A 24980-nucleotide genomic window follows, 5' to 3' on the forward strand; every position below is an offset into this window, starting at 1 on the left:
ATGTTAAGCAAATGTGATAGAAACAAGAATGTTGCCTGAACTGAGAGGAAAACCTGGTACGAGACACTGGGGGTTGCTGAGGTACTTAGGTGCCTAATGGCCCTGCTGGGGTGACGCATCATACCTTGGTCTTCTCCGTTAACAGGGGTCTTGTAGTGGGACTGGCTGCTGTTTTGGCGCGAGACATCATCTGCAGTGATGGCACTCCCATCGGGGTTGGAGTAAAAGAGGAGGAGAGGCTGGAAGTGACCCTTGATACATTTGGTGACCACATCTTTCCACCTGGATCCAATCTATGGCAAAAGACAGAGACAAGGTGGTCAATGCACATGCAATATTTAAACACACCATTACACGAGAGAGAGACAGAGAGAGAGAGAGAGAGAGAGATTTTATAATGGGATCTCAAGCATTTTACTGGATCATGGGCATTTTTATTGAGAGAATCAAGGGACCATGGCGTGCACACACGGTACACAGAAAATAATTTGCTCTCTCATAACTCAATCTGTTTTCATTCAATAAAGAGGTATCAAAAACGTATTGTTTATAACTGGAATCTAATATAAAGTATTGCAACTAATATCTGAATTGAAAATGTTCCACTAATACCCTGTTCGCATCACCAGGAGGCCACAACACAACAGAAACCTAACCTGACAACAAATGTTCAGGGAGCATTCAGAAAATTCATTGTCAACTTTAATACAAAACCTCGGTGCAATTCCATCTATTGTGCATAGTCTAATTTGTTTGGGATCTCGAGTGAATATTACACAGGCAGAATCGCACAATCACATTAGCTAAGCTGGGCAAGGTGCGTGTCTCGCCACAAAGGCAGGCTGCAGGCTAACAGATGCTCATGTGCTCCTTAATTAAGCAAATGACGGGGGAAGCAGAAGGTAGGAGAAGGAGCGATGGGTAGAGAGACGAGGTAGAGACCCATGCAAAGAAAAGTGAATGGGAGGATGTAGCAAGGAATGCAGAGGAGATGGAAAAAAACAAGAGAGTGCAAAAGGAAATGACATTGTGGATGAGGGAGTAAAAAGGGACAGGAACAAAAAGTGAGACAGGAACAAACTCCTCAAGTGTGCTAAATAGTCTCTGTATGTGAACCGCTATAAACAAAGCTAAGGTTATTGCCAAGTATAATTACAGTGCTTAGCAGCTTCTAACTCCTGCCATTAAGCAGAAAAATAACTGCATGTTGGGAATCCCACGGTTAATACTCCTGGGATACTGGAAAAGAAGCAAAAGTTAGTCAAAGTAAGTCAAAATTAGAATAAATATTTTGTAATTCATTTTATACATACGTTTATTTTGTAATCAAGGATTTTTAAGGCCTTGTTTGTGTGTGTGTGGTTCTCCCTGGATAAGCCCTGATAAGGATACACTAGGGTAGTCATTTAGGGGGGGTGGGACTTGGGGAGTCACGGAAATGCTGCCGAGTTTCGATCCAGGTATGGACTTGGCAGGCGCTGAGTACTGTAGCTCCTCCATCTCAGTCGGGGGGCGGGGGGTTGGGGGGGTGGGGGGTAGGGGGGTTGCACACACAGCACAAGCTGCTGATGGATTGACACGGAGCCAGCCAGCCGCTGGACCACAGTCCCAGGGAAAATGGTGAGGATGTGAGATGCACAAAAGGCATGCTCACATGCGCAGATCATAAAAAACACATCAAATTAAGAAAAGAAAAGAAAAAACTACGGATTTAAAAGCTGTATAGACACACACACACACACACACACACACACACACACGGCCATCAGCATACATAACACATACAAACACGCACACACAGCAGCATAACACCTATACCTTGCAAATAGGCATTCCCAAGTTTAACCAATGAAGAGCCAAAGACAACCATGTGTCATCAGAAGGAAAGCTTCACAGACCAGACATGTGGACACACCAGTGCACTTCCACACCGCTACTGCAGCACTTCGTAGTGACAGAATTGGGGGAGGATTGCAGTGGAAGGTGGGGGGGGGGTGGGGGGCGGCGGCGGACTCGTCAGTGCCATAAAGGCTCATCAACCCTGGGGCTCATGAAGGGCAATCGATGGGGTCCTTATGGGGCGATAAAGAGACTGGTGCTGGAGATAAGAGATTGAACAGTGCTACTCTCTGCTGTCGCTCGTAAAAACAGCGCGGCTTTTATCAACACGCATAAGCACATTTTATGCGCTGGGTTTCGTGGACAAAGGGGATCTTCAGGCTCCGCTGTCAGGTTTCTAAAATGTGAGCTGCGGCTAATCTGTAGAGTAACTCAATCTAAGAAGACGACCAAACACTTTGTGTGTGTAGAAAATTGCTAAATTCATGTATATCCTTGTAGGTTTTCCACTTGACACTTCATTGTATTCTTATAATGTTATATAGATATCTGTGTGATGCATATCTTTGTGTCAATGGTGTGCGTTTCCTCACCTCTTTCACAGTGGCGTCGTCAAAGAAGACCCATTTGGAAGATTTGGTGTGGAAGGCGAAGGCACAGTAGTGGCGGCTGGAGTAGCAGATCATCCCAACCAGCAGCAGCTCTCCCTTTTTGGCGTGTTCATCCGTCACCCTGTAGAAGAGCTGTATGCATGTGTACACACACACACACATACACCGATTACTCATCAGCACCTACGCTGCACCAGTAAGCGGGCAGGCCAGTGAGTGATGTTGATAGCTACTGGAATCAGTTACTCCATCTGTTTATAGATTAAGCTCTGAGGGAATCAACCAGCATTGATTTGACAATCAGTGCAAATAAGGGCCGGTTTAAATCAGAGCTGTCATAGCAGCACTTGATATGGAGATCCACAGTATTCTTAGCGAGGGCCTCCATGATATGCAGCGGTCTTCAACTGTTCTGCTTCCCACGTGGGTATAATATTGGCTGCATCAGTGCACCAATCGCTGTATCCACTGACCTTAGAAGAAACCCTGTGAATGATGGCACCGGAGCGGAGTTGGGCATTGAACTGAGTTCTCTGCACATTGAATGCATGTTCACAAGGCAAAAGGAATATCTCTCAAAAAACACTTTCCTTTCAAAAATGCATCTTTTGAAGAAGTACCGCATGTCACCTTCTCCCTGCTAAATCATATCCCTTCTCCCCTGCTCACTGTAATTGCAAAAAAATTCCTTCTACCTCTCTCCGAAGCTCTAACTTTATTTCTTTCCAAGTAATTCTCTCTTATATGATTAGTCAATGGTCAGAGGAATATTACCAGGACACTATAACCCTGACCCTTGCAAACCTTATTAAATCTAAATATAAATCTACTTTTTTAAGATTATTTTTTGGCCATTTTTTGCCTTATATTTGAATATGGAGAGACAGGAACAGCTGGGGTAGAGAGAGGGGGGTGACATGCGACAAAGGTCCTGGGACAGATTCAAACCCAGGATGTCACGTCTACATGGTATGCCACTTAAGACCACTGAGACACCAGGACACCCCGCAAACCTTATTATTGGCTGCTTGTAATGTTGGTAATCTCAAGTCTAACGCTTATTACTACTGATGGACTCATTGTAAATCACTCTGAAGAGAGCGTCAGCTAAATGCCTAAATTTCAACAACAGCCTTTCTAAAAAAGAAAAAAAAAAAAAGCAGTCAAACTCCCACAGCTTTGAGCAGGCCAATGGAAGAAGTGGTTGTGAAACAGCCACTTGTTTCTCCCAAGTTTCCTGCACAGCCGGTTCTCTCTCTCGCTCGCCTCGTCTGAGACAATAGATTCCAAAGCAGGGGGAGGCTTCCTTTAACACCCAATAAAGTCACATGAAACGTTCCCTAATGAATCAAGGCCTTTGTGGCGCACTAGTGGGAAGGGGGTAGACTAATCCTTGTGATGGAATGCTTTCGAAACTCGCGAGAGGGAGCTGTCAAATAAAGGGTCTGAATACTTCAATGGAGGAGTTATATAATGTGTCGAGCATATGAGTGTGTGCCCCGATTTGAACTGGACTGATTGATTTTTTTTTTTATTTGTTTATTTTGTGAAGCTCTTCCAACACGGTGGACCGAAGTGAACCAGCTGCTGAGGAATATTTAGCATGTCATGTGCTGTATTTTTGTTTTTTGTTATACTCATGCAATTCTGTTTGACCTCACCAAATATATCTAAAGGGAAAACATGATTTTATGGGGAGAAAAGGAGACAGGGAAGTTGGCAAAACAAGTGTTGTGTTGCACAGTTAAAAAGCACACAAACATCACACTGTGTTAACATTTGAGGTTTCGAAACACATGCTCACATGTGTACTTGTGGTCAAGCATGTGTGAATATAAACAGGACAATGAACACAGTCTTAAACACATGCTTTTTTTCCTATCTCAATGACATCTATTCAGCCCACATGTTCACTCAGGCACGCACATACACACGTGCACACACACACACACACACACACACGCACACAGCTTGAGGGTGGTGGGGGCTTGACAAGCTGACCAAGGCCAGCAGGGGCTTTTTGATCAGTAGCGCGGGCCAACTGGGCATTGGGCGTTGACTGCTTACGCAACAGCCCCGACTTACAGAGGAATAAATCCCCACTTTATTTCCCACATATGCTCAATCAGACCAAAATAAACTGACTCTAACATGGCGGGAAAACGAATGGCAGTTGTGAAGCCGTCATGTGAATGAACAAATTCCAATAATACAGTAGCCAGTGGAGCCAGGCCTGGTAAGAAGTGTTTCGACAACGCTTCTGAAGTTTGACCAACCCAGCATAGACATGTGGAGCTTATTCCCTTCTTCTGAAAACAAGGGCACAGTGTTCTAATTTTAAGTATATTTTGTTTTGGTACATGCAGTGCTTTTGCAACTTAAATCTTTAAATCGGACTATTTGACTTAGCTGTGTGAACAGGGTGACAAGCCAAGATCATTGAGTCTTTGAATATGTTTTTTTTTTTTTTTTTATCTCATACAAAATATCCTGTGGCTTTCCAACTTTGACATGTTGTTGTTAAAACTGCACCAATTCCAAACAATTCCACAAACCACAAAATATCTCTTAGTGCTTTTAAGGCATACAAAAAAACTCAATTACACAACGGAAGATGGACATAAATTGTTGGTAATAGTGGAGCTGGAATAAACATGCTTACCCCAGAGAGGCTGAGATGAGGCCCCAGTGAGCGGATAACATCCTCGGTGAGGTCTGACTGCTCAGAGTCCCAGACGAAGCCTATGGTAACAATCTCTGGGGAGTTCATGAGGACCCGCCTGATCTTAATCCTCTGGCCACAGTTACTCTGGAAAAGAAAGACAGAGACACAGAAAGAGACTATATTACCCAATGGTGCCCTTTATTTTGGTTACAGCTGAGATTGCCCCACTGCCACTCATCCACACCAAACAAAACTGAGCTAGACAGAAATATGAGCATCTAGCATCTATAGAGGAAAAAAACAGCATTTTCTTGTTTTTTTTGCAGATGAAAGGCTTCTGTTGGCCAATGAGGTATTTGTTAGGCTGTAAACTGTATTACTACTGTAAAACAGCTCTTCGAGAGAGTGAGATCAATGTGTTGGCCTTCTTAACAAAGCCTTTCAATCTTAAAACCACTTACTGGACAGTTACGCAGGTCCCCGATGGTACTTGCTGCTTGTAGCAGTTCCCCGAATGAATCGTCTCTCCGCTGATACACCTGTTGGCTGAGAAAGAAGAGATGCAGAGAGAGACACATTGTCAGCAGAAGTGCAGGAAAGAACAAGCCAGGAAGAGGAAGGGAGACAAACTGAGACAAATGGGGACAAATGAGGGTTGGGACATGTGCAGAGTTAAAACCGATGTGTGTGAAATGTCAGCTAAAAAGTGAAGTGGTAGCCGGCTCCAGAATGTGCAGTAAGAGATGTGAAAAGCAAAAACAGAGCAGGACAGATGATAAAGGGGAGGTAAAGTCAGTTTCATATTGCCAGTGAAAACAAAACCAGAGAGCCCTACCAGAGGGCGGTGGTGGAGACATAATGCACCAGCTCTGTAAATGGCAGGGGGTCGGAGGATGCCCCACAGCTACGGCACACAGACTGCAGAAGGGAGAGAGGGAGAGACCGAGGGGGAGACAAACACAAAAAAACATGATACATGGGTGTTAGTGAGGCACCGCATAGCCACTGCCAAGTACTAATTATCAAGTCAGCATGTCATTTTGCAAAGGGTGGGTTCGGAGATAGTCACAGTAAAAGGAACCCCTCTGGGCTTGTTTTGTATAAACTGAGGAGAGAGATGATGGGATGCAAATCAGACGTGGCAGCAGCAATAGTCTTGGTGATAGCAGGGTCTGAGTCTTGCAGCTTCCCTTGTCATCAATTACAAACAGTGGGTTCTATAGTATTCTTTAACTCGGTGACTTCAGTGATTGACAAGCCAGGTGTCCAACTTAATTTCTGATGTTATCAATCTCTCATCGACCAAGGCAATCCGAATGCAGCGCGCAGGGCCTTTGATAATACAATCCTTGTTGGACTGGTTGCTCTGAACTCGGGGTGGAACAAAATCCACTGACTGAGCCTCCAAAGGATTTACTCCAAAGGCTGTGTTATCTATTGGATACAGAGATAGTAGAACCGGCGTGGGACTAAGGGATAGTGTCAGTGATGGGCATCGTGGCCATAGGGCAGGGTGGCGTGTGGCTGTGCTGGAATGTATGTGCAGATGGTCTGTGATTTATCTGGTACTGCTGCTGCTCTGCTCTGCTCTGGGGAATCCAACCAGAAGCACCCGCACTACTCCAGTGGGGTAACCCAATCGCAAAACATAACGGATTGGATCGCTACTGTCTCAGACAGTGATCCATGTGCCTGTCTGTGTGTGTGCGCATGCTGCTGAATCTTCACATTGGCTTGGATAGCGTGTGCTCAATTTGTCAACACACTGTAAGGCGGAGCAAACATTGTGTATGAACAATATCATCAGCAGCAATATGAAAAAAACATGGAAGACAACATAGAATTATAATCAACATCCCTTCCACAGACTGATGCAGTGGCACAAAACAGTTCATCAGCGTGAATTAATAAGTCACCGCCTCTTCCATAGATTGGTGCAGCAGCAGGAGACAATCATTCATCAAGGTAAATTAATATGCTGATTAATAAATCCGAACCCCCTACTCACCTGCTCGTACAGTGACATGGCAAACTTCTGGTGCGTGATGCAAGACTTTGAAGTGCAGGCGTCTGTCTCCTCAGGCACAATGTGCAGGTGGATCCTCTCCAGAATGTTCTCCTGTGATACAGTAAGAGGTCTATAAGGTACAGGTGGAAATATTGGGAATGTTTCCTACTCCGCTGTAGGGAAGCCTCTGCTTGTTCAAATCACTATACAAGCAGCAGTGGATATTCTTATTCCCACTTCATAAAGAAAATCATTTTAAGCACTTATAACAAGTACCACGCCATACATTTTTCTTTAACTACAATATTTCCAGAAGCAAAAATGCAGTACAGTGGCACACAACATTACAGACTCATTCAGAGTTCAAGCTTCATGTCGTAAACTTGCCAGCCGAAGGAACACATTAAAATAGCAAGTGGCACTCCATTTTAGCTCCCTTGCTGTTGCTATGGAGTCCTTGTGAGTTTATAAAATATTAAGGCTGCATGTAGACCTGCAAAGGTTACAGGCGTAACTTCACAGCCACTTAATCTGACACTGGCTAATTCTTCCCATAAATTCTCCCATGGCATACTGCTGCCAATGCATTACATGGCCAGTGCTCAAGGGCAAAGATCTGTGTGGGATTAAGCATCAAGATTCCCTATAAAAGACATAAATTTTGGCATGTACACTTCAGTTGTTGGAAGTTGGAAAGGGGTTAGAAAAAGGTTACTTCAAAGAGTGTGTCTGTATGAGGGGACTTTGTAACTTTGTACGCAAAGCAAGAAACAAAACACCAAAGCTGTTTTGCCTGCATGCATCTGACTTCAAAGGGCAGCAGATGTGATATTGCCTGGTTGCTTTGGAGTAATTTCTCCGTTACAGAAGAGTGCAGGAACCTAAGAGTTGGGAGTTAATGTTTATGCTTGTTTAACCCAGTGTTCACACAGAGTCTCAACAACTCCTGGTTTAGACAGATTTGATTCTCTCCGCTGTTTATACATTGCTGTGTAATGAGACATCCTGCGTGAATGAACAACAGAATAAAACGAGTATCCATCTGTGCTGTGTGAGTTTATAGCAATTATATTAAATTAAGAAATCAAACACAAGCTATAAACAGGGTGAGAACTAAATAAAATCATTAAGCCTGATGGACAAAAGGTATCATAAATGAAAAGTGAAGTGCAGCAATAAAGGCTGCACTATCTGTTTTCTATTTGATGGTCGGAGTCAAAATAGAACTGGAGCAGAAAGAAAAATAATTTAATTGCAGTTAGGAAAAAAAAAAAGTTCTGGCCAAACGGTGCTCCATTTTGCCAAACAGACCACAAAAATTGCAAGAGATATTTGTAAAAATGACGGTGAACCCATGATATTGACTTTAAAAAGCAAAAAAAGTGATGCTACATAATATGGTAGCACAAAGCAGAGGGGTTCAAACGCAACTCCGGCGCTTATATAACCTGTCATGATGATATTTAGAGGCAGTGTGGCAGGGGTTGATGGGAGGGGAAGGGAGGGACAGAAGCTCTTTCAGTGACCTCGCCAAACAGTTTGTTACAGTGCGTTACCCTAACTGTGTGGCAGCGCTACACACAAACACACACATTCCTTTCCATCCGCTGGTCTCCCTCCCTCCCTCTCTCCCCCAGGACTGCCTGGTTACCACAGGAACTTACGAAGCACTCTGCGGCATCATCCATGAAGCCCAGCTGGAAGCGCTGCTCGTCCTTAAAGGTCTCTGCCAAGGCGTGACGCAGGTTGTCAGAGGGCAAGGCGCGCTCCCGACTGTGCTGAAACTGGGAGAAAATGCCCTGCAGAGGAGAACAAGAAGTTGCAGATGAACTATCGGACATTTCATTTGTTATTATAAAAAAATCTGTGGCACCTTCACTACTCAATATCCAGAGTCTGGAACCCAACCAGTCGCCATATCAAATCAATAGTGACAAACAGCAACAAGTCAACAACATTAGTTCCCGGTAACTATGCTGCTGAATGTTCCTTACCTTCAGTGCACAAAAGATGCATGACTCTCCAAGACAGAAGTGTCCAGGTAGCTGCCTCAAGCTTCGCCTGAAGATGTCAAGGTGCCATAGCACCTGGACAAGGGATTGAAGAGAAGACGCATGAGGACATTAAGACTCTTATAATCCCCTGCTCTGACCTTACCAATGCAGCACTTCTTACTTAGTCACACTGACTTTTTTGCTCATTCAAACTATCATTACGTTTACGTCCTGGAAAACTGAAAATCTTTAGTGGTGGCTTTATAGAGGTACATAAAAATTCCAACCAATAAAACCAACACATATTTTTGAAAAATCCCGTCCCTCCCATCAAATAAAACTGCCTTTCTCTGAAAACTGAAATCCCATTGGTTTACACTTTTGAATGATGAATGAGGTCATGTCCCACCCCAACATCCTGTTTCAACAGGAAATACATCACATTAAGAAAGCAAGATACTCTCAAAATGCAGTTTCGTTTTGACTTTAAAGACTTACTGAAAAAATGAAGCAAACATAGTCACAAGCATCAAAAACATGAAACCATTAGGGATCATCAAAGGTTCATGATCTCTAAGCCAACCAACTTAAGTTACCTGCTACTCTTTTAATCATTAATAATTTTGTAAGAGCAGGTGTCACTTTTTTCTTCATATCCTTTGGCTCCTTTAGTTGTGTATGGTTCTGAATGACAAGGCACTAGGAGGACAGAGTCTCTGAGGTCATGTGGAGCAGAGGGTGAGAGGGACGACTTCCTTTGCGCAGAAACAAAGCCTAAGGTAATGATCATCTTTGACCAGCTCATCGGCTGTCTCACCATCTGAGTCACAGTTCCTGAGAATGACCTCACTGTGGGCTGACTGCAACAGTCAACAGACTCGCCTGCCACTATCCCACTAGACAAAAACAACCTTCCAGTAAATTAGTAAATTGCTGAGAAGCTCTGACAAACTTAGAGAGTGACTAAGCTTTGGACATTTTAAATAAATGATGGTCATGTTTTTAAGAGGGTGGAACATGGTGTACAGCCCCTATAGACAAAGCAACAAACATGAAGAATGAAGCACACAGGCGGGGATAAAATCACTGCTTCTAATAACTCTGCTTAGTAGATACTTCACCCTGGGACGGTGGCATTACTTTAACTTAAAGAAATCTTTGTTTCTTTCTCAGAGGTCTGGTCAGCTGCAATGTTATAATGTATTTTATTGTATATTCTTGTGTATAAACGATGTTATAAATAGAATCTTCATTCTGTATTTGCGTGTTGTCAGCGAATGTAAATCCACTGTGTAATATAGGCACAAGCAAAAGGAACTATGCTTCAACACACATGCCCATTACATGATGCATGGAAGAGCTGTAATGCTGACCAGTTCCGCAACCTGGAGGAATGCTATTGAGAAGTGAAATGATAGCTTTCAAAGCTTTCCATTATTACACTTGTGTAAAACCAAGGGATTTTGCAGCTTACAAAGAGATAATTATTGACTTGCTTTGCAGGACTAGTAAGCTGTTCCTGTTTAGTCAAGTTCACTCTAATAAGGATGAATACTCCTATAGTATAGGCACAAAGAGTTAGGAAATGAATCCAAGTTTAACCCTGAAAATCACTTATGTTAGTATAAGTAATATTTATAAAATGGACAAATAAATTTCAAACTACAATACATTCTGATTGATAGTCCAATAAACCTCTACACTTTTCCATTAACAGATTTGTTTAAGGTCAAGGATTCCAAAACCAAAAATGGAACAGAGTAAAGCCTTAACTCTTAAAACAATACAAGCACATCCTCTTAGCTCCTCCTCCTCAGTAGCTTCCTGAATTCCATCTCACATTTGGCATGTTTTTGAACAATTGTTCATTATATCAAGAGGGACCTTGTGGATAGCTCAATACTCCTAAGAAGTAAAGCTGAATTAGATACAGCTACAATCAACCGTGCTCACAATGCGATGGGACCCACCTGCACAGCGCTGTTGAGGAAGCAGCTGTTTTGGCCCGGCTCGTTCAGCAGGCCTTTGGTGGGGGCTAGAGACAGCATGCTCCCCGGCTGGTACGATTTGGCAAGATTGCCCCCCGGCTTCCTGAAGAACTTGACCCATGCCATTGGATAGCGGGGTCTGCCTTTTGACGGGTGGGAGAGTCAGACTACGGGGCAGGTTGATGTTGGGGGGTAGGATCCCTCGGCCCCGTGAAGGAGGAACTCCCCAACAGTCTGAGGCTACGTTATTCCGCAAGCTGCAGCAACTGTTCTGCTACACATGGGCCTCTACTCCATTTCTGCAGCACGAGAGGAAGGTGTTTCTACCTGGTCTGCTACTTAGAAGTCTCTCAGATGAAACAATGCACGCTCAACACAAAAAAAAAGAAAAATTACAATGAAAGTCTCAGTTTGGGAAATCCTTTGATGTCCACTGGTCTGGTATTTCTGATGAGAAGTGTTTTGACCATGGAGGGATGCGCCTCAGTCATCCTCTGGTCTTGATGGTTCTCCACAAGGCTTCAGATGAGGCTCTGGAGGGACTGTGGACCCTGCGTGTCCCCAGTGGATCGCCACATGGTCCTGATGCTATTGAGGACAGTCGAATCAGCCGGTCCTCTCGGAGGTTCATCCATAGGGAAGATCTATCCAGGCATCTCTTAGCATTGGATATCAAATGCGGGCGAACTGTTCAAGAGAAAGAGAGAATACGATTTTAAGACAATTGCAAAATTTTTATTATAAATTTTATGGAAGACATTATGGAGCCTATTATCAGTTACTGTATTTCTAGTATGTTTAATTGCCTCATTCATTATTCAACTTTTATGTAGCTGAACAAAACGGTGAGTGGTTCTTTATTAATAGAGCACAACTCTAGTCTGAGAAAATCAGCCTTCCCATGCCCAGTTCCAGGTTAGATGTCAAACTGGAAGCTTTCTAGACATGTCAACAAAGCTTAAACATTAACTTTTACGAACACCCTTTGCACTGAAGGTCTGTCAACATCAACATCGGAAGCTGCAAACTGCCACTCTGATTCCAATTTGCAAAACAAAAGTATACACAAGTATACATAATAGATTATGACGTTTAAATGAAAAAAAAAAATTAAGAATAATGTTGGACAGAAACTATCCACACTAGAGCCGATTTTGCATGTTGAGTCTCATTGAACTCCTACTCATTCATTTTGAACTGCACATTAGGCATATAGGTTAAAAAAGAGATTGGGACCACACAACATTGTGGTACCATTGACTCTATAGTATAAATGTGAGTTCAAGTTCAACTATATTTGTCCCAGAGGACAATTTGAGGTGCAACAAGCTGGTACATAAAAACACATAACATGAAGACACAGCAAATCAAAACACATGCATAAAAATACCAACCCCATCAACAACCAAAAACAACAACAGTCATCACTACTCTATGAATGGGCCACACTATATCCAGGAGGCCAATGGACACTGGTGTGAAGGAGTGTAAATGTGATGCCTGCAGCTTGATTCTATTAAGGTTTCAATAGCTTGTTATACTGTATCTCACCTCTGGTAGAAATCTTCACTTTTTAGCAGTCACATTATTATATTATTATTATAATCACATCTCTATAGGAGCTTAGGAGTCAACCTCCAACATTAGCTGCCCTAAAGATGATCTGCTGTCAACACTTTACTTTAGGAAAATTTTGGCCCTAGCATGAAACAACATAGCCTGGGTTTACACTGCCATGTTTTCATGTGTTAAAACTAGTATTGACTTCACCTTGACTAGGTTTTCAAAATAAAAGTGTTGAGTCATAACTCCAGATCAGAGCCCAAACCGATATTGATGGTTGAGTGAAACATTGCTTTAAGTTTCTTTTTTTCCCCCATTTTGTCAGTTTGCCTGGCATATTCATTCTTTTAGCAACTAAGCAACAGACTACAAAAGAAGGCTGGCCTGACCTATTTTTTGAAAAACATGACAAGAGCAGCAGAGCACATTATAACAATCCACTGAAGGTGTAGTTCAATTTATGATTCCTACTTGCAACCCAAGCAACAACAACAAAAATGCAGAGTACAACTATGAAAGTAGAGTTGTTTAAACAAACAATACTTTTGACAGGCTGTTTGTCTGCACCATGTGGCTTGGCAGGTTGTGCACTGGTTCAGTTTGATGGATGAGTATGATTGTACTGATTCAGTCAAACCTGTGTCAGGGTTATTAGGTTAGCAAATACCTCAAAAGGGACATATAGTCACAGTGTGTCAGTTCTAAACATGTTTAATCTGAGCTTTATATGATTTTCTTTTATGACGTTCTAAATTATAATAAGGTTCTGCTATGACTTTATGGAGAACTGAATGCATAGCATAGCGGAAAGACTTCCAGTACAAAAGAAGTGCCAAGAACAGACAGTGAGCAATAGTTTCTTGTGTGGCACATGGTGATTCATCCTCTTTTAGCACCACGACACCTAAAAAAATAACCTCAGTGAGTGAACTTAAAATCTTCTGCTATTCAGAGTAAAGGCATGAAATACTGCCCTAGTTTGCACAAACAATGAAACTTCCCTTTTGTGGCAGTCTCCAGAACCCTCCAAAGTTTCAGCCAAAACCAGTTGGACAGCATTTCCATCCTGGTATTTCAGGAATTCTCAGCTGATCTTGACTTGCAGCCATATAGCTAAAGCACAGCAGGTTAATGGTGGAACCAGAAGTTTAGTATTTACATCTTTCCCCAATTCTCCTAAAACAATTCTACTAAACAAGAACTTGCTAATGTTTCTGCCTCTGTACTTTGCAACTGGACTCCATGGCAACAACATTCCAAGGCAATCACTTAAGCCCAATGTTGCTTAAGAGCTGTTGTCTTCCGGATTAGTTTCAGTGCTAGAGGGGCAAGTGGAAAACTATACACTCCTGTACAGCTCACCTTTATGAATGACATCATTTGACCCAACAGGCGTGTTGCTATTGTGTATAGTGGATCATAAGCCATCTCCAGGCACAACAGGGCTGACATTCAGGTATCGCTGGCCCAACCATTATAACCACTGGCCCACTGGGAACGTTAACGTTGAACTACCGGTGCACGCACATCTGTTATAAGGAACGTTTGTGAAATGTCATCACATAGTAACGACCATAGCATCGAACCAATTTGGAGACAGTGAGACCCAGTGCTGGTTTCAATGGCATCTATGCACTTTTTAAGAAAGGCTTCACTTTCTATGGTATGGTATATTTTGAAACATAAATGTTCCTATGAATGATTAAAACTTGCAATAACCGTCAATGACATTGGCAAGCTAATTTAACCGAATGTCTCCAAATGCACACTCTGTTTTTGAAAATGATGTCATCACTTCCACAGTGTATTACAAGAAATGTCAGTCTTGGTAGACCGCAGTGGCCTAACGTTACCCAGGCAAATTCATAGAATATTTATCGACCACACACCATTATATTACTGCGAGAAAACTATGTGTTTTGTCTGTTTAGGACTTTGAAATCTACTGGCCCAAGCAGGCTACTTAGAATGTTAATCTACTAATCTAGGTCTGGAAATATGCCTCCGGGCCAGCGGGCAAATGGCAATGCCGACCCCTGTACAAGTTCCATCCATCCATTGTGTAAGCATGCCAACAAATGGAAAAAAAAAAAAAGATATCACTCACATTGTCCAATACGCCCTGGATGAGGAGAGAAACTGATTACCGGTGAAGGGCCTCAATAAATTTCCATTATTCTTAATGCCACTGTGTCATATTTCACATTACTTCAGACATCTCCATCACTCCAGGTCAAATCAAATGGTGATCCACATTACAAATCAGTCTTGCATTCAGCCCCTTATTATGGAACGGCATGTAGTGCCATTTAAAGATATCATACAAACCTCTAACATGACTGAGCAGCATCTCTTCCATGCCGACGTCCCGGCAAGCATAGAAAATACGCCACATCCCCATGTCCAAATAATTTAACATCAAATACGATGGCATGGAGAGTGAAGCCGATGCATGTTTTGGATTGAGCCGCTGCTGACAACAGCAAGAGTAAAGATGGCTCTGCCTTTCTAGTAGCAGAAATTCTATTGCATTATGGAAGTCTATCTGAAAAACTGCCAGCCTCACTTAGGTTAAACTATCTCTTAGTCTGAGCTAACTTGGCACTTGCTGACTACAATTGGATGACATGATTTAAAAGATTATGCTCCATTTCTGAAGGGCAAAGATAATCTTTTTTCAACATAAGACAATAACACCAAGTTCCATTCAAACAATGCCCTCCCAGGTTTCTCATTAACTCCTTTGGCACATCATACTTAGCAATAATTAACGTTACTGCCACTACTACCACCATTTCATTTTCTTTTATGATGTGGTGAGGCCATCGCTGAAGAGATAGCCATTTGTTTAGCTTTTTATGCTCCTTACCTTGTAATTCTTTTCAGAAAGAAAATAAGCATTTTACACTGGGTTACTGTATAGATGAAATATGAAATATGACACCCCTTGTCAGACAACAACATACCAAAGGGACTGAGAAATTCAGTACAGGACACGCACACATTCAGACATGGACTGACTGAATAACAATCCACAGAGGATAAAGTGAGACAGAGCTAACCTGCTTTGTGTGTGTGTGTGTGTGGGTGTGTGTGTGTGTGTGTGTGCGTGGAGTTGCAATGGCGATAAGTTGGAAAGAATGATGCACACCGTCTGCACAGGTGACTAAGGACAGGAACATGCTTATTGCTGTTAATATGCTCTTGTATTATTCAAAGATCTAGAACCAAAAAATGAATTTCAATTTAATGGGTGTATAATGAGAGTAGTCATATGAAATATCTGCTTCCTGGTTTAAGAAACATCTAGGTGGAGAAAATGACTGTGCTGATTGGCCACAATTTTGTAAACAGGCCGGGTTATGTCATGGCCTAACGTAAGCCAAGATGACTGTCCACACCCTTCTGTTTCAAGTGTTCGGGGATGAATGACATCATTTTCTTCAGGCTGCATTGTTCCTTATGAGTTTGATCATATTAAAGAAATTTTCTCATAAAACCCCTCTGGCTTAATATAAATGGGCGACACAAATAAGCTCATTTCAAGGCTAGCTGATGTTGAAATGCTCTTTTCTTTCTGAAACACCAGCCTCTGTGTCTTCAGCCTTGAACAACAAACTGCATCAAACAGACAAAACTCCACCAACTCGTCATATACGGCACACAAAAAACACTTCATCTCCATAAAAGGACTTTACACTGAACAGTGCTAGGAGTGTTTCATGACACTCTTGACGCATGACACATGCTTGCGAAACAACCTTTCAGTCATTTCTATCCTTACTATTACAAAAGGAAGCTCCCATAGAATTGTGTCATCAACACCTGTTACTGTGGGGAATTACTTACAGGTACAAAATAAAACAAACATCACTCTCACTGCAACTCTGGGAACCTGCCAAAGATATAATATAGATCTGAACGGAAACCAAACAAAAGGGCTCCAGAAGTCGTTTCACTTTTCAGGATTTCGGAAGTGGCATTGTACAGGAAGCCCACAGTCTTCCTCTGTAAACAAAGACTTGCTCAGTCGCGTTGAGCGAAGTCCAGGATTGACTCATTTTTTCTTGTCGTAGGGGAAAATGCTAAGGCTAGCACCTTGGAGCAATCAGCCAAAGAGTCTGTTGTGCATCAGCAGCTTTGACAGGCTGAGGGAGTCAGTTAGACCTGGACATCTCTGGTGTCAAGGCGTGGGGAGTCTGGTGCTATAATTTATCTATTAGTGATGTGTTGATGGATAGCCTCATTAAGAATGATTTAATTGATCTATTTTATATGGTAATGCCAACAGCCTCTGATGGATTGATCTGTGGTGAACTGAACCACACTAATTCAACGTCCGTAACAAGAATAAACACAAACACCTTGTGAGAATAGCACACAGAGGGAAGAAGCACTGAAGTATAATAAGAGGTATTTGTTGGAGCAATTGAGTGTACAGGTCCAATCTCTAATACCCATTACAACAAACACAGTACTCAGTACACAGTACTGATATAGTATATAGGGTAATTAGAGTGTTGACATTTCCTGATACGTTATAGTTACATGAAAAACAAAACCTTTCAATATTCTTCACACACTTCATTTGTACATGACTGCCTGCTCCTAAACCAAATTAATATTTTAGAGGCATCCAGCAACTTTTTCCCCAGTTGCGCCAATCTCTACAATTCTCTCTACATTCCCCTCCTTTTGATCACATCCAAAATGCTTATACAATTGTCCGTGGGCCATGCATTGCCTTTAAAGTAATCCCTGATCCAACTTTCCCTTGAAAAACCAGAACTTGCCACACAGCATGGCCCAGCGTTCAGCCTCTCCACAACTTCTGAGATTCTAGCAGTTGAACCATGGTGCACTATGCTTTTTCTCCCATGCAGATCAATACATCATCCCGTCAAGCTGGTGCATTACACACCTGCATGACAGCTGAGAGTGTCCCTTCCTGTTACTCCTCAACTCTGTCTCAATGTTGATGGATGGCTTTCCTTACTGGGGATAACGTTCAACAGCAAAACCTCCTCCCATGGGGGGCAAAGTAGTCTGTGATCCCTTTTATTTTTGGTTTATTTTTTCTGTATTTTAACCATTACAATAACTTTCTTTGAAAAAAAACAAAAAACATTTTACCTAAGGACAAAAAACACTGAGAAGTAACTTGTGTTATGCACTAAAGTGAAAAAATGACACCCACACTAAGTCTGCACAAAGCAACTATTTTTGAGAAAACTTGACAGCATAATTGGGTGGCATTGGGTCAAAATTAAATTAGTGTGTTGCTAGGGTAGGCCAGTGTTTAAAGTTGCAGACCTCAATGTGGAATAAATTCTTTGAGCAACAATTTTATTCACAGATGTTTTGGGAACCATTTGCTACAGTTGGCAATTAACTGGACCCGATTATGCTAACAACTTGGGAAATAGGGGCATAAATTGTATATCCTAATGAATGGAGTAAGAAAAAAACAAATACCAAGCAACGGAACAGGGTTATAAATTGTAGTTTCAGATATTGTACGACTTCCCTTGCCAGATGCACTCCCCTGAATTCCACTTCAGTGTTCAGCTGTCCACCAGCGTATTTAAAGTCAGTTCCTGGAACATCTATGATGACAGTGAAGAAGTGGACAAATACTGAGTTTTTCCTACTCTGGATTTAGCCTTGGGAATGGATAAAAATGCTTCCAAGCTTTGGTGCAGCCATGCAGACGTCTCAACGGTCTGACTCACATGGTAGATGTATGAATGAATTCACAACTCCTTGGGACTTATTTATAGGTGACAACTGACTGTTTACCACCCAGACTTCTCTACTTCTACATCTGTGATTTTTGCACACCTACCTAAGTGGTGAACTAAGCATCTGACGCGAAGTAAACAGATTCTCCCCTATGAAATACTTTCTAGCTCTTTGCTGTTGGTATTCTCCAATACCAACAGCAAATTCTGATTTTCTATGATTTTCGTGTGCTGCTGATTTTTGTGTCAGTCTCTAGATTTTACTTAGTAAGACTTGGCAGCGGGCCTAGACACAAAAAGTCTGAAAACATACACAAGCCTGAGCAAAAGCGTCCACTACTTATAACAGAGAGAGTAATGAAACGTGACCCTGTACGCTAAAGCCCTTAAAATAACAGTGAAACTTGTAAAATTCCCTACAGACTGCAGACACGGTTTAAGCCTCTGGGCAACAATGCAGCGGCCGTTTCCTGTGTGGGCTTCCTGCACAGAGGCTTGCTGCTTTCCAGCACGCGGACACCACCACGTTCAACCCTGTGAAACTGAACAGGTCACCCACACCGCGCTGAGTCACCCACTATTCCCTGCTCTGTCCGACAGAGGAAAAGGCAGAACAAAAGCACATGTTCCTGGACCCCATACTGAAAAGACTTTGATTGAAATATAACATCCTCTTTTCCACTCTTCAGACTACTTCCCAAATGTCTCCCGGCTTGCAGCTTGCCAATAAATGTCAGTGTGATGATGCTGGCATTTCCCTTCTTTACTGAATATATAAATTCAGCTCCAAAAACTAAACGTAGTGTGGCAAAACCACTGGGTCAGGTGTTTTTAAACACACTCTGGCGTAGACTTTGTGTAAGCAGGGCTTGCATAGCTGCCATAATCTGGCAAAGCGGGCAAACCCTCATCAATAGCTGATGAAGGCTTAGCACATTAGCCAACAGAATGCTTAGTAAATGGAGACTTGTTTGTTTCTGTGCATGTGCCGTCAAAAACATAAAAAGTAAAACCCTTGCAGCAGGTATTCTCCCATGCCTGCAAGCACAGAGGTGACATGGAAGGCTTACTGTCAAAACTGGTTCTTCAGCATGTTTCCATATTTACTTTTTGGGGCCTGAAGAAAATATTCCACAGCTCAAGCATGAGTATGCATGGTAGGATATCTACAAGGCAGGTTTCTAACAGCTGATGATCTCACTGCTCCATCATCAAAATGCTCATGAGAGTGAGGTGAGCCTGCTGTACAAGGATCTCATCACGTGAATAAATTGTAATGGGAGAAAACGGGTCATAATTTGCATGGGATATCATGTAGTCTATTTGAATTAGTTCTGCTGACTCCTGAATGTTTTCTCCACGTATGAAACGAGTGTACAAAAACTGCCCAGTATCACCAAAACTCTGTCCACACCAAACCTGAATGAGACTTGGCAGAGAGCGCGAGACGTGCTGATTTCTCTCAAGGTGTCACAAAACCATAAATTATGAAAGAAGGCTAATATATCTTCTCACATGAGCAAACTAAGCTAAAAAAGCATGTTTCTGAATATTTAAATATTTCCAACACTCTCATTAAGCTATATCATATTCAAAATAACGTTCACGAGGCGTCACTTTGACCTGCCTTTTGTTACACCCTTCAATATTTAATAATAAAAACCTACAGAGAGCAGTAAACAGCGGCGCGACAGGGGACGACTCCATATCGTTTCATAAGGAAATAACAGCAGTAAAGCAAATTCAGCTCTTTAAACCAAGTCTGAAATGACAACACAGATCGTTGACAGCATTTTTAACTTCCCTAAAACAAATTTTGTAAACTGACAAGTGTGCTAAAAGCTACACGACCGACGAGATGCTACTGACGCCAGGCCTACCTACCTGGTTTCAGACTTACCTGAGTTTCAGGTAGGGCTACATTTCCGCCATGCGTATTGCTGCGACAATAATACGGCTTAAAAAGTTTGAAGAACCACTCAAATCAAACTTAAATAAAGAGTCACTCACCTCGGAGCGGACAATAACTCCAGTGTGATAATATCCTCCAGTGTGGATAGACGCGAGTTGGGATATTTTGGCTGAGTTTCGGTGGAGAGGAACTGAGAAGCCGTGGCAGACGCTGGTTCAAATTTACTTGAGGGAGGAGGAGGCGTTGAAAACTAAAACACCAACCAGAAAACAAAGTGTTGGCTGTCCGCCGCCGAAACTTCACTGTCACCGCCTTTTGCAGAACCGTCCCTCTTTTAGAAATTCCACTTCGGACACAGCAGCCGTCCCCATTCACTTGCGGTGTATTCCGGTTTTTGGAGGCGTGCGGTTCTGTTGCAGTTGGCTGATGCGCGGCGGTAGTGAGCAATGGTCGACTTCGGCACCTGAAATACTGGATTAGTGATGTTTTCAGAGCTGCGAGGTCAAACCCCGCCTCTTCAACACTGTATTTACTGCAGTCTCTTGGAGCCATGCTACTGTACACTACTGCCACAGCTACAGTACACACACACACACACACTGACACAGACACACTGCATTTGCAGAGCACCAGCCTTGGCAGTCTCGTTAATGTTGCTTTATGTTGCAGGAGTTTGCAACCCACTTGTGTGTAGCCTACTTGCTTGGTGCTTGGTGTTAGTTGCCAACTTCATATATATATATATATAAATATAAATGCATATCAATATGTTTAGAAATATGTTTCAAAATGAACAAAAATTGTTTAAAAAAATGTACATGTAAATATATTTCATCCAAAATATATTTTGTACAGAGGGAATAACTGATATCATGTAAACTGTGAATTTACGACATAAAAATGTATGCCAACTTATAAAAAATGGCTAAACTCTATTCTGGGAATAAAAAGGCGAGTAAACTGGGTTTAGGTGAGTTTATTCTTTACTACATTCCTGTTGAAGTGTGTCCAAAATATATTAGCCTATATTTAGCAGTATAATAAAATATATGCATGTATTTATAGATAGTATAAATATACAGAAATAAATTGCTTAATATTCTAAGCTGTAGCCTATATATAGCCTAAATTTCAAATGTAGATGTGCATGTATGGATTGCAGTATGGCTGTGTAGGAAATAATTAAACACGCTTTTAGGGGTGTTAAATATTTACGTGCACTTGGTTATGCCACAGCAATGCGGTGACAATTATAACACTGCTAGATGATTATAAAGAACAGAGAGCAGAGGAATGTGATGTAAGGCTCTTGTTACCCAAACACCATCTGCCTGATCCTGTTACATAAAGAAAGCAATGAAAAGGATGTACAATTAAAGCTTTTCTCCCCTTTTCAGTGGCAAGGGACGACTGACTGTAATAGCTCTCACGTCACGCCCAAGGTTTCCACCAGGCTGCCCACATTTTTTATTTGGAGTAAGTATACTTTCCTCAAGATGTGTTAAAGTATACAAGATATATTACTATAAAAGCATAAGCTTTTAATGTCAAATTCATATAGACCTCTTTAGTTTTTTTCTCAAACCACCTATTCCCTTGGTAATAACATTTTAACTTTTAAGACTGAACACAATTTTGACACAGTTTATATGGCTGAATGCACATGTTCAGGTATTGTGACTTTATTTTGTTTGATTGCCATGGAAAAGGAATTTGCACAATATTTATAACAAGCACTCTTGCTGATTTGCAAAGGTCAGCCATCTGTTTCTCCATGACTCCCAAATTCAGAAGCCCTGTGAATGTCATTGTACAGATTCCACATTGGCCTTTTAAGAAGCATTTGAGAAACTAGTTTGTGCTCTCAACTTAATTTGGGCTAAATATCTTTGGAGCAAATTCAATTCTGTGCAGCTTTGTGTCACCCTCTATCGACCACTTAAACGCAGCGTAGATCTTCCTTTAGATAAGACCCGTAATCAGCTGTAAAATCAACTATGTGCTAATCATTTTCACCCAGGCCATAGGTCCAACACGCTTTGTATTGAAGAAAAACATTGGGTTTCAAAGAAATCAGCACAATCAGTGAGTGTGGCTGAGGAAACTGGACGCAGCGATCGAGTGTGTGGTGAGGGGTTACGGAGTATCAGAGCGGCCCAGGCTTTCCCCAGGAAGTAGTTGAAAGGGCCCATCGAGGAGACAATGACTTTTCCCTCCGCACGCATTTCCTCGGGGGACATATAATGCTTCCTCTTAGAATATGGAGCAAGTTTGGGAGTGTGTTAATCATTGTAAGTGATGTGAGCTTAAAGGCCTCGCTGCCAAGGTGTTTGACCTATCTGTCCAATTGTCAATTCAAAACCTATAGAGTGGGTTTTCAGTCTGGCTAGAAACTGCATGTGCATTCTGCTACATACTTTGTTGATACTTTGAAAACCTTGTAAGCAAAGTGAAAGCACACAGAAAACAAACACTTTCTTAAACAGAAAACAGACACTTTAATTTGAACAGCAGCCATTTTGGAGGGTTGATGTTATTATAACAGGATACGAATCACTCTCAAAGAAAAATAATTCTGTTTCTTTACTCATAAGACAGGATTAAGTAAGTATTTTGCAATCAGCATGATGCTCCGAGCTCACACAGAGAAGTAATGTGTTTTGAAGCTCCCCCTGTCCATGTTGGACACTCCCACCTCACTTTGAAGTGCTGCCAGTGAATATCTTATATTCCATATACATTATGGATCAGACAGCTCAAGCAAAAGCAGGCCTTTTGCAAGTTTCACAAATTTAAACTTTTTTTGTGACCTTGGTGGACAGTTTGCATTACAGCAGCTGAATCTACCAATTTGTGCCCGGTCAGCACTGCTGCCCAACACCGAGCCAAATGTCCAAAAATGACCGTATCGTTGCAGTGTGTGCATTGACAGGCCATTGCCCGGCCGGCATGCACTGTGAGTGACTTCTGCAGAATAATGGCTCATTGGTTTCCTATTGTTTCTGGATGTGGATTATTCATTGTTATCCCCAGATTTGTCTGCTTGTCCTAGGCTTTGCCACTTTGCAACTCCAAGCTTGCATTTGTAACTTTGCAAGTTTATGAAGTGAGTATTCTAACTGGATTCCCTAAGGATGTGGGAATATACCTTGCTGAATGTCAGACCAAACTGTTCTTGATCACAAATCTAGCGGTCTAGCAAACTACCGATCCTATATAACTTTGATTCTGTTGTGAAGGGCATTTTAATTTAAGATTAATTAGCAAGAGTTTGCCAGCGCTGCAAGGAGACAGTGCACACAGTAAACGCCCCGCTGAGAGTTGGTGCCGTTGCCCTGGCTCCTCACCTTGAGAAAGCCCCAATGAACAGCAAGAGATTTGCTGAACACAGCTCAAATGACAAACCGTATACGTCCTCTGTCTGCCCACGTAGCCCTCTGTGCAAATTCCCCCAATAATAATAATAATAATAATGGTAAAAATAAACTTTATTGAATTAGGTTTAATTACACACATCAAACAGGCTTTAACTTACTTTGGTTTACTGTTTCTCTAACTAGACAGCCGTAAGTTTCACAACCTCTTTGTCAAGTTTCTTGACCAATGCAGCAGTTGGCAGAATTAAGCTCTTGTTTTTGACTGATGGATTGATTCGTTGATGATCTTGATTGGGTCGCCAGGCAGCTAAATGGCATTTCACCCCAAATGTGGTGTGTCATTTGAAGGGCATTGTGGGCTATTTTTAGCACAGCTGTCTGGCTTTTCAATCCATACTTACTCTATTATTGGTAGTGCTGAGACACGAAACAGGAAAGGGGGACACTATATGAAGCACTCCAAAACCATGCTGCTTTTTTAAAGCTGGTGCTTTCACTGCAGACCTGTTCATACCAAGACAAATGTAAATAAACCAGACAGGCACACATGCATTTTAAATAGTAAGGGGTTTAAAATTTGAAGAATTTATTTTGATTAATAACGCAAATAAAGCAAGAATCCTTTCAATTCATGAAGCCTTTTCTGACAGGACAGTAGGCATATGCTGTAAATACACATACAGTAGGCTGAATAAATAGGCTACAGCTCCTTCTAGCTCTGACCTCAACTGTTGTGGTAATAACAACTGCAAAATTCAACGGTACCTAATTAAAATGTAAACTTAATCTGCTCCTTTCTCAGCCCCTGTAATAATAAATGCCCTTGTTTGTGTGTGTTTGTATGCGCGCACGCATACTTGCATGAGTAGTATCATGGGAAATGCAAATAATTCAAATGGAACAGCCTGCACTAATGAATAGCAATATAAGGACTTAAGTTGGCCTGACCATGCACATAAACACACACACTTCTGGCATTTGTTTGTTCTGTGCATGTGCGTGTGTGTGTGTGTGTGTACTACTGTTCCCACCCTGTTCAAACTGTGTGATTGTCAGACATGATTACAAAATCTATTCTCCTTAAACTCTCTTTCTTCACGATGGATGCCTGCAAAAACTGTACCAAGTGGATTGACTGAACAAGACAAAGCATTTCATGTTTTCTGTGAATACGACTTGTTGTGTTGCTACTGAATTACTACTAATGAGGAACCACATAGTACGTGAATGCCCTGTTGTTACGTAAGAGATTAGACATGCTTGAACACCACAATGGGGGCCA

At 41.9% G+C, this 24980-nt stretch overlaps 1 protein-coding gene across 4 annotated transcripts in view; it reads right to left on the bottom strand.

Moving 5' to 3' along the window:
* usp53a (ubiquitin specific peptidase 53a) overlaps positions 1-20741 on the bottom strand; it is a 37263-nt gene extending 16522 nt beyond the window's left edge. For all 4 annotated transcript variants that reach the window (XM_078291798.1, XM_071895338.2, XM_078291797.1 and 1 more), the window contains exons 1-10: positions 20420-20741; positions 11088-11792; positions 9118-9210; positions 8788-8922; positions 7124-7234; positions 5951-6033; positions 5577-5661; positions 5113-5259; positions 2433-2582; positions 125-293 (exon numbers count right to left, since the gene is read on the bottom strand). In XM_078291798.1, coding sequence (XP_078147924.1) covers positions 125-293; positions 2433-2582; positions 5113-5259; positions 5577-5661; positions 5951-6033; positions 7124-7234; positions 8788-8922; positions 9118-9210; positions 11088-11231 — 1117 coding nt within the window. In that variant the 5' untranslated portion in view covers positions 11232-11792; positions 20420-20741. The remainder of the gene's footprint in view (positions 1-124; positions 294-2432; positions 2583-5112; positions 5260-5576; positions 5662-5950; positions 6034-7123; positions 7235-8787; positions 8923-9117; positions 9211-11087; positions 11793-20419) is intronic.
* Positions 20742-24980: the final 4239 nt, after the last annotated feature.

This window comes from Centroberyx gerrardi, chromosome 23 (assembly GCF_048128805.1).
Source record: "Centroberyx gerrardi isolate f3 chromosome 23, fCenGer3.hap1.cur.20231027, whole genome shotgun sequence".
Classification (NCBI taxonomy): Eukaryota; Metazoa; Chordata; class Actinopteri; order Beryciformes; family Berycidae; genus Centroberyx; species Centroberyx gerrardi.